The sequence below is a fragment of the Cervus canadensis genome, chromosome 4 (assembly GCF_019320065.1).
Source record: "Cervus canadensis isolate Bull #8, Minnesota chromosome 4, ASM1932006v1, whole genome shotgun sequence".
NCBI classification, from domain to species: Eukaryota; Metazoa; Chordata; class Mammalia; order Artiodactyla; family Cervidae; genus Cervus; species Cervus canadensis.
Window position 1 is genome coordinate 23,097,476 of NC_057389.1, and position 9,924 is coordinate 23,107,399.

Genomic DNA, 9,924 nt, shown 5'->3' on the forward strand with positions numbered 1-9,924 from the left:
TCACGTATTGCTAAAGCCTGTCTTGGAGACTTTTGAGCATTACTTTACTAGCGTGTGAGATGAGTGCGACTGTGTGCTAGTTTGAGCATTCTTTGGCATTGCCTTTCTTTGGGATTGGAATGAAAACTGACCATTTCCAGTCCTGTGGCCACTGCTGAGTTTTCTAAATTTGCTGGCATATTGAGTGCAGCACTTTCACAGCATCATCTTTTAGGATTTGAAATAGCTCAACTGAATTCCATCACCTCCACTAGCTTTGTTAGTAGTGATGCTTCCTAAGCCCCACTTGACTTTGCATTCCAGGATGTCTGGCTCTAGGTGAGTCATCACACCATCGTGATTATCTGGGTCGTGAAGATCTTTTTCGTACAGTTCTTCTGTGTATTCTTGCCACCTCTTCTTAATATCTTCTGCTTCTGTTAGGTCCATACCATTTCTGTCCTTTAATTGTGCCCATCTTTGCATGAAATGCTCCCTTGGTATCTCTAGTTTTCTTGAAGAGATCTCTAGTCTTTCCTATTCTATTGTTCTCCTCTATTTCTTTGCACTGATCACTGAGGAAGGCTTTCTTATCCTTCCTTGCTATTCTTTGGAACTCTGCTTTCAAATGGGTATATCTTTCCTTTCCTCCTTTGCTTTTTGCTTCTCTTCTTTTCACAGCTATTTGTAAGCCCTCCTCGAGCAGCCGTTTTGCTTTTTTGCATTTTTTTTTGGGGGTGATGGTCTTGCTCCCTGTCTCCTGTACAATGAAAAGTGTACACTTCTTAAAACTATGACTTGCCTATATTTGGACATTTTCATTTAGTATTTTGGGACTATGATCAACCAAGAGTAACTGAGATGGTGGAAAATGAAGCCGTGAATAAGGAGAGACTAGTTTAGCATCATAGGTTGTTGTTGTTTAATCACTAAGACATGTCTGACTCTTTTCAACTCCATGGACTGCGGCCCACCAGGCTCCTCTATCTGTTCATGGGATTTCTCTGGCAAGAATACTGGAGAGGGTTGTCATTTCCTTCTCCAGGGAATCTTTGTGACCCAGGGATAGAATCCATGTCTCCTGCATTGGCAAGCAGATTCTTTACCACTGAGCCACCAGGCAAGCCCCATAACATCATATACTGATGCTACAAAAGCTAATCAAATTTTCTATAAAACTTAAGTAAAAGAGAATAGTATAAAATTTCAAAGTCACCCTTTAATTCTTCCAAAACTATCCTCTAATTTGAAAAATATATTTGTACAATGTGTCAATAGGTTAATTTTATCATCCTGTTTCTATATCATTAATGCCTTATTGTCCAGCTAGATTGTACATTCTATTTCTTTCTGTCCCCCATAATGTTCCCTGTTTCACTCACAAAATCATGTAATCACTGAAATACTTAAAAGCCTTATCAGAATCCCACTGATGTGGTTAGACATAGTAAAAAGTTATTTGTAAATTTTACCTGATAACTATTTTTTATTTAGCCCAGAAGAGAAACACACTCCAGGTGATTTCAAAATAACACACCTACCATACATATATTTGCATATTCAAGCAATGAGCCATAACCAACATCCATATTCAGCATTTGTGGTTTAAAATTAAGATCATGGTGGTCAGAAGCAAAATATATTGTTGGGATAATTGGACCATTTGATGAAAGACAATTTACCATGTAGACCCTACATGGTTTTTAAGGAAAAAAACTTAAAAGTACTTGCCCTTTCTCCTATGCCTCCCCTAATAACTAGCACTCTATTATCTAATATTTACTTTAGATGAATAACATATGCAGTAGGCAGTTACTCTGATGCCCCCAAGAAACCAACCAAGAGTAACTGAGATGGTGGAAAATCAAGCCGTGGATAAGAAGGGATGAATTTAACATCATAGGTTGTTGATGTTACTGGTGCCCTTGTATAACCCACTCCCACACTAAATGTAGATTGAGTCACATGATTAGCACTGGCCACTGGAACATAAACAAACATGAACAACACAGAGCATTGGCATGGTACATCTTGTCCTCTTGGAACACTCCCTATGGAACCCATCTGCCATGCTATGAAGAAGTTCAAGCTAACGGAACTTCTTGGCAGGGGGTGGGGTATTGGGACACAGACACACACACATATGTCCAGCTGAAGTACCAGATCTACAAGTTAAAAAGCTACCTTGGACATTATAGCCAACAGGTGACACATAGAGCAGTCCCCATCAAGTCTTGCCCAAATTTTAGAATTAAGAGCAAATAAATGTTTTAGCAACCAAGTTCTGGAGCAAAGCAATACACAACTACAACACCAGTAAATCAATTAGGGCAGTTCCTATTGGGTAGTAGGCAACCAAGAAATGTCAGCAGTAATAGTGGTCAATAACACTCTAAGTTCCATCAACCTGCCCCCACTAAGGTATTCTTTGGAGTATCTGAGCTGCTCTTAAAGGCAATTTTTTGTTTCTGTAACAGCTAGTAAACAGGGAACAAACCAACTGAAAGACCTCTTCATTTTCCCCTTCTTCCTAATTTAGCCCTGTTGGATTTTTGTTGTTGTTCTGTCTCTGTCAATAATATTTGCCTGGTTTCCCAAGAGACTAATCTATGATCGAGACTGATTCAAGCCTCTAGTAGTGCAGTGTATTCTCAGTTACTATAGGCACCCCCTTCAACCTACTCCACACCACAGGTACATAATTAAGAGTTCTTGGAACAAAAGCTATGACCAACCTAGACAGCATATTAAAAAGCAGAGACATTACTTTACCAAGAAAGGTCCATCTAGTCAAAGCTATGATTTTTCCAGTAGTCATGCATGCATGTGAGAGTTGGACTATAAAGAAAGCTGAACACCGAAGAATTGATGCTTTTGAACCATGGAGTTGGAGAAGACTCTTGAGAGTCCCTTGGACTGCAAGGAGATGCAACCAGTCCATCCTAAAGGAGATCAGTCCTGGACACTCATTGGAAGGGCTGATGCTGAAGCTGAAACTCCAATACTTTGGCCACCTCATGCAAAGAGTTGACTCACTGGAGAAGACCCTGATGCTGGGAGGGATTGAAGGTAGGAGGAGAAGGGGACGACAGAGGATGAGATGGCTGGATGGCATCACCGACTCGATAGACATGAGTTTGAGCAAGCTCCGAGAGTTGGTGATGGATGGGGAAGCCTCGCGTGCTGCAGGCCATGGCGTCGGTCGCAAAGAGGCAGACATGACTGAGCAACTTAACTGAGGACAGATACTTTACTAAAGGTCAAAAAACTATACTCATTAATTCGTAATTCTTTTTTACCTGACAGAATCACTAGGCAAAGGTCGCAGGAATCAATTACCTCTTGTTCAGGATAAATTAAGCAGCACTGAAAACATACCTATTTTTCCTCTAAAACCTTACTGATCCTAATTATATAAATCTTATTATTTTAACCCCCATGACCATGTGCTCAAACTTTACTCATGCTATTTATCTTCAGCTACTTAAAGGTACTTAGTTTTCTGAAAGTGAAAGTTGCTCAATAGTGTCCGACTCTTTGCGACCCTATGGCATATACAGTCCACGGAATTCTCTAGGCCAGAACACTGGAGCGGGTAGCCTTTCCCTTCTCTGGTGGAAATTCCCAACCCAGGAATCCAACAGGGGTCTCCTGCATTCCCGGCAGATTCTTTACCAACTGAGCTATGAGGGAAGCCCACTTAACTTTCTACTAGATCGAAAACTCTCTTGGAAGAGAGACTCACGAAGAAAAGGAATATCTTACTCATTGCTGTATCTCTTAAGTTAAGCCCCTACTACATTGATCTCCTACTCATATAATATAGTAAAATTATCTGGTTATGTTCAGGTTCTACGGTCACTTTGTCCATACCTAATCTCTGAAATTCTCACTCCGGCTTTTATTAAGAAATAATGACCCACCCAGAGTTACAATGCAATCAGTGACAAAGTTAATGAACTCTACATGTCTTAGTACTAACATTTAACAATTATTTGACTTAAGAATGATTTATATTTTTGTAGAAAGAGTACGATGATTTTTAAGCAAACGAAAGGTATTCCTTATTTCTTTTTTCTTCAAACTTCAGGCTTGAGAAAACTTGCATCTTAGGTCCAGGGTAAGATCTAGTTAGCCAGACGCCACACAAATAATATCACAGGTGAAGCAGGCCTGGTGGAGACCACAGTTAACTGTGGAGCTCAGAACTTAAGTGGGGCAATCACTACTCAGCTAGAGAAAACTATTCTCAAGCACTAACAACAACCAGGTGAAGCCAAGTCCTGTGATTTCTCAAGTGATGCTAGAAATCAAGACTTCTTATACATGAAGTTTTCCTATTTTTAAAAGTGGCAACTAATCACTCAATGCTCCAAATACACTAAGAGCAAGCAATATGTCAACTGGATTCAGCCCAAGAGGCTCCTGCTACTGCAGGCTCATAGTTTAAAATCTCTATATGTAATAGAAGGTGGACTAAAGGGACTATACTACCTTATTGTCACCCCTCACCTCTGAGGAAGAAAGGAAGAGAAGAGGAGGACCACGAAAAGAAGCTCTATTATAATAAACGAAGTATCAGTGAAAAACTCCTTTAACTTTTCTCTCTTGGGAAAAAAAAAATTATTAGCTGTTTTAGATACAGGACATTTTCTACATAAAAAATACATGCAGAGAATATTTTTCTTTTAAAAATTTTTTCCTAAATTTTGCAAAAAAAAAAAAAGAGTATTCAAATAAATGTAATAGTTACAATTATACAAACTTAAAACTTCTGGCCTTAACCAAACGAATGAAAATGCTTAGTAATAAACACGAGACTAACGATTCACCATTCACAGAGAAACAAGATACAAAATACTAAGAGTTTTATTATATTTGCATTGGTGTACATATTGTCACTTGATTCTTTTGTGACCAACATCACTTAACAACCTGGACACATGATTGAAACTCTGTGACTAGGGAACCCTAGTCTATCTAACAAACCACTGTGAACTCGAACCTCCTTTAAATCATGTAATCAATAACTAAAGTGACCAGTCACTGGTAATCATATATTAATTTAGCCAAAAAAAATTTCTTCAATACTTTTATGAAAGATTTGGCATTTAACCAAGTCTCTAAGGCTTTTCCCATTATTCAAAATTAGGAATTACAGAATTCCATCTCTAAATGTGCTTCACCTGCTGAAAGTCTTTATAAAGTTAAAATAAAAAATTTGATGTACTTAATCATGGTAGACAGGCCCTTGGAATTCAAAACATTCTCTCAAATAGCTATTAGGATGGGAGTTCCTATAGAATTGGTAAGCAATTTAATGGTGATAAAATTATGTATTATTTGAGCTAATTTACTAAACACTTATTACGTATCAGTCACTGTGCTGAATACATTCAGGGATTTCTCATTAACCTTAAGAAGTATCATATGAGGGAGATACCATTATTACCCCATTTTACAGATGGGGAAACTGACCTTTGCAAGATCACACAGCTAGTAAGTAGCAGAGTCAGGATTCCAACCCAAATCTTGTCTAACTTCAGAATTTGCACACTTAACCACTACACTGTATTGTCTCCAGTGAGTCTAGGTTGATATCTAAGATAAAGAAAAGAAGGAAATTTGTACTTCTCGGTGGCAACTTTTAAAAAATATACTGATGGAGAAGGAAATGGCAACCCACTCCAGTGTTCTTGCCTGGAGAATCCCAGGGATGGGGTCGCACAGAGTCGGACACGACTGAAGTGACTTAGCAGTAGCAGTAGCTGTGGGCTGTGGTTCCAAAGTCAGCTCAGTTTTTAAATTTCCAAATTTTTTTTTAAAAAATTTATTATTTATTTAAAAAATATATATATACTGAAATGGAGGATACTTTTTAGAACATGAACAATTCTCATATACACAGTCACACAAATAATATTTTTATTCCCAAACACAAATGATGAAAATCTCACAATGGACTGCTCACAAATAATTTTTCTTAGGTTCTCATTTATATTTATTAAAAATTTAATTGGAACAATACGTTTTCTGCTCATTTCTGCGGTGAACCTAAAACTCCTCTACCAAATAAATTCTATTTTTAAAAAACCTTAGAACTGCAACACACTAAACATGCCTAATTCAATTTAGTTAAGAACTGGCATAAGACTATATTCTTTCATTATGGAAAAGCTGAACTTTATCATAACCACAGGGCCCTTAATACTTAAGTCGTTTTGAAAAAAGGCTTGAAGATGTGTAAACAGTGCTGTAAATTTTGAATTTTTAATACTTTCAGAACACCTTCAGAGAAGTCTGCAATATGCAGATAAGAAATGATAAGCTGAAATTAAATTAGACAAAAATTGAACTCATGATGAACAATATAAAAGGAATAATACACCCCTGTTCCATGGCTGACATAAATAAAATTTACTTTTCCATCAAAAGATGTATGTAGCCTTAAGTCAAAAACGTCTTAATTTGTTAAGTCCTTTCTAAATCTTCTAAAGAAGCTTATCCAAAAAAAGAAAAGAAAAAACCACACACAGACACAAAAAACACCTTCAACTGTCTAGAGTTATTGTCAACACAGGAATCAAATCTTTCCTCCTCTGATACTTCACCAAGGTTGTCAAAATTCTAAACGACAATTACGACAGATATGAGGGATCTATAAAACAAGTTTTGCCTACTGCCCATCAACATGTTCCTCTCAAGATCCAAACCTAAGTTCACTTATGAAGAGAACAAGGGGGAAGGTACTACATATATAAAAGTCATTTGTCCTGTATATTCTGCAGAAGATTGTCAAGATTAATTTTCAAATAGAATACTGTATTTGCCACCAACAAAAGGTGTTGAAGGGAAGCACAATATTAATTTTAGTTAGCTTCAATACTGTACTTACAAAGTTTCAACTTACAGAAGAATTATACTAGTATATTAGTAAATGGGAATTCTACTGCACATGTTAAATATTGTTGGACTACAAGCCCTTAACCACACCAGTAATTAACAGAACTTTCCTTTCTCGCTGACCCACGTTTTCAAAAGCAATCCAAAGACTTCTGCATCGCAATGCTTTCAACAGCCAGAAGCTGGGAAATGCAGGGCAACAAAAACAAAGCAATCCGACCAAGGCATGTTTCAAACAATACTAGCACGATACTCATTCAAATATTCAAAGCTTCTCACTAATCGTCTAGCTTCAACAGGGAACGCAACCAGGTTAATACAGACTACAACTGCCTCGGTAGCTGCAAACTCAGCTGAATCCCAGGACACCACCTCAATCTGCAAGGGACAGAACTATATCCGGTTCTCCCTGAATACACATTTTCCCATGCTTCCCATCTTGAACACTTTACATCTTCCCAGAGGAGCAATAAATACACCAAGACGCCAGGGAGTGTGCCTGTAGGGAAGATGAGTGATCAAATTAAATCCGTACGCACGGAACCTTGAGCTTCAAAACTTTTTCTGAACGAGTCACAGCTGAAAGCACTACGAGTCACAGCTGAAAAGAACGAGACCTGTTTTTCCTATTTCTTTCCGAGGAGTCAGCTTCCCCCAAAACGCCGGTCTTGACTTACTGGTTAGTCGGAGGAGCGGTCAGCGGGATGGCCACCTCTTCCTCCTCGTATTCTGGTCCATCCAGAGAGTCACCTTCGTCCACTGTTCCCAGGCCAGCGCCCAAAGGGGGCAACTGAGGAGGCGGCGGCGGCAGAGGAGGGAATCCGCCGCCGGCCCCGAAGGTCTCAGCGGGCAACGAAGTGGTCCCCTTGGCGACAGCCATCTCCCCGCCCGGTGCGGCGGCGGCGACACCAGCCACGCCGGCGGCAGCGCCTCCGGCTGACAGTCCGGGTCCCCCCGGAGCCCCCGCCACAGACCCGGGTCCCAGGAAGCCTGACCCCAGAGCGGCTCCGCCACCCAAAGTCGCGGCCACGCCGGCCTCCGCCAGCCCAGGAAAGGGGGCGGCGGCGGTCACGGGCAGGGCCGCGGGGATCTTCACCCGACACGCCGCCGGGTAGGCACCCGAGGCCGCGGCCGCGCCGCCTCCCGCTGCCCCGGCGGTGACCGGGCCGCCCTCCTCACCGCCGGCCTCGGCCGCCATCATGTTGAAGCCCGCTCTACGCGGCCCTACCCTGCCCGCCCGGGAGCCCCCAGGGGCCACCAGGCCCGGGCTCCGAGCCGCCCCACCCAGGCGCGTCCCCTCTTCAGCTCCCCGGGCGGAGGAAACAACAACAAAAGGAGAAAGCCCGCCGCCGCCGCGCCCCCTCTCCGGGCCACAGCCCAGGCTCGGGAGCTCCCCGGGTTACGGGAAGAGAAGTGGGCAAAAAAACCCCAACGCCTGCACAAACGCCGCCCAAACCTTCACCTTCCACACCCACACTCGCGCGCGCGCGTACACACTCACACACACACACATGCACAGAAGCGAAAAACTTCCTGGCTGCACTAAAGAGGAAGGGAAGCGAGGTGGGGGGGGGGAAGCGGCTTGAGGCGGCTGCTGCTCCCTCAGCCGCCGCCGCCGCCGCCACCGCTTCTTCACCACCCCAGTTCCGGCCACCCCCACCGCAACCACCACCGCTGCCGCTGCAGGGGCTGGGGCCACTGCAGCCGCCTCATCCTCCACCGGGCTGAGGCGGGAGGGGTGGGGAGAAAAAGAGGAAGGGGGGCGGGGTAGCGGGGAAATCAACCGAAAGGCTCGCAACCTGGAGCGCTAAGTGACATCGACGAGAGAAAGGAAGGCGGGGCACGGGAGGAGGGGCGGAGGGAAGGAAGGGCGGGGAAGGAGGGGCGAGAGGGCAGCTTCTGCGCAGGCGCACTCCCCGCGCGGAGGCGGCGGGTTGGGGTGGGGAGAGTTTCACTCGGCCTGGAGGAGAGAAAGGAAGACTGGAGGGAAGGAAGCGGCGGGGACGCGCGGTGTGCGGCTGCGTTCGCTGTCCCGAGCCGAGGAGAGCGCGAGGCGGCGCGAGCCGGTGGGGGAGCGCGTGGCGGCGCGGCTGCCTCGCCGGTTGGTGTGGCCGGTGGCGCGCGCATGCCTGACTGAGCTTTGTCTGAGAGGCGCGTTAGGCGGCGGAGGGGAGGAGTGGGTCCCCAGCACGCGGCCGCTCAGCGCGGTAAAAAAAACTGTGAGCGACGAGGAGGGGTTCTTGAAGAGGGAGGACGAAGGAGGGAAAGAGAAAGGAAGATGCGGCGAAGCCAGTTCCTCGCTTCCCGACCGGTAGAGCGGACGCCGTGATCGGCGTCGCAGAAACCCGACGGCCGAGGCCCGCGGGGGTGGCGGTGGGAGGGGTACCTGCTTGGAAGTCCGAGAGAGCCCTGTTAGTGTTACGTTCTCTTTTCATTATATAGATGACTATATGACTATTTCAAGCTAAAAAAATAAAATGAAAATTTTAAAAATAGGTTCTAAGACTCAGAAGAGAATGAAATGGATAACAGGGGAGACATATGGGGAGGGCTAAGAATTTTAGTAGAATCGGTTGTGAGTCGGTTTTCTGTCACTGTATGCGTTTTGTTGTCTTCTCCGACTCTCCCTGTATTCTTTTTTTCTTTATTTTCCCTTTTTTCACACCCACATACACTACCTTTGCCATTGCAGGTCTGTTGGGTATAATGAGGTGTGGAGAGGAAATGTGCCCCAGACAACGCTAATCAATGCACTTTTTTCCCCGCAAAACACAAAACACGGCAGGGCACACTCCACGGTACACGTGTGAATGTACAGAGCAGTTTCAACCGGCAAATGTCAAGAAGGAGCCAAAGCGTCAGTTACAATTATGTATGCTCAAAAATAATAAACTGAAATTTCACCCTTTATATATCCAAAGACAGTGGGTTTTGTCTTTTATAGTGGAATATGTATAAAAGTGTGCTCCCCTGGTAGCTCAGCTGTAAAGAATCCGCTTGCAATGATAGAGACGGAAGTTCGGGAAGATCCGGAGAAGAAAA

General features: G+C 43.7%; 1 protein-coding gene across 1 annotated transcript in view; it reads right to left on the reverse strand.

Moving 5' to 3' along the window:
• Positions 1-8,685, reverse strand: part of RASA1 (RAS p21 protein activator 1) — a 112,544-nt gene extending 103,859 nt beyond the window's left edge. The window contains exon 1 of the mRNA XM_043464708.1: positions 7,560-8,685. Within this exon, the coding sequence (XP_043320643.1) occupies positions 7,560-8,083 (524 nt within the window). The 5' untranslated portion in view covers positions 8,084-8,685. The remainder of the gene's footprint in view (positions 1-7,559) is intronic.
• Positions 8,686-9,924: the final 1,239 nt, after the last annotated feature.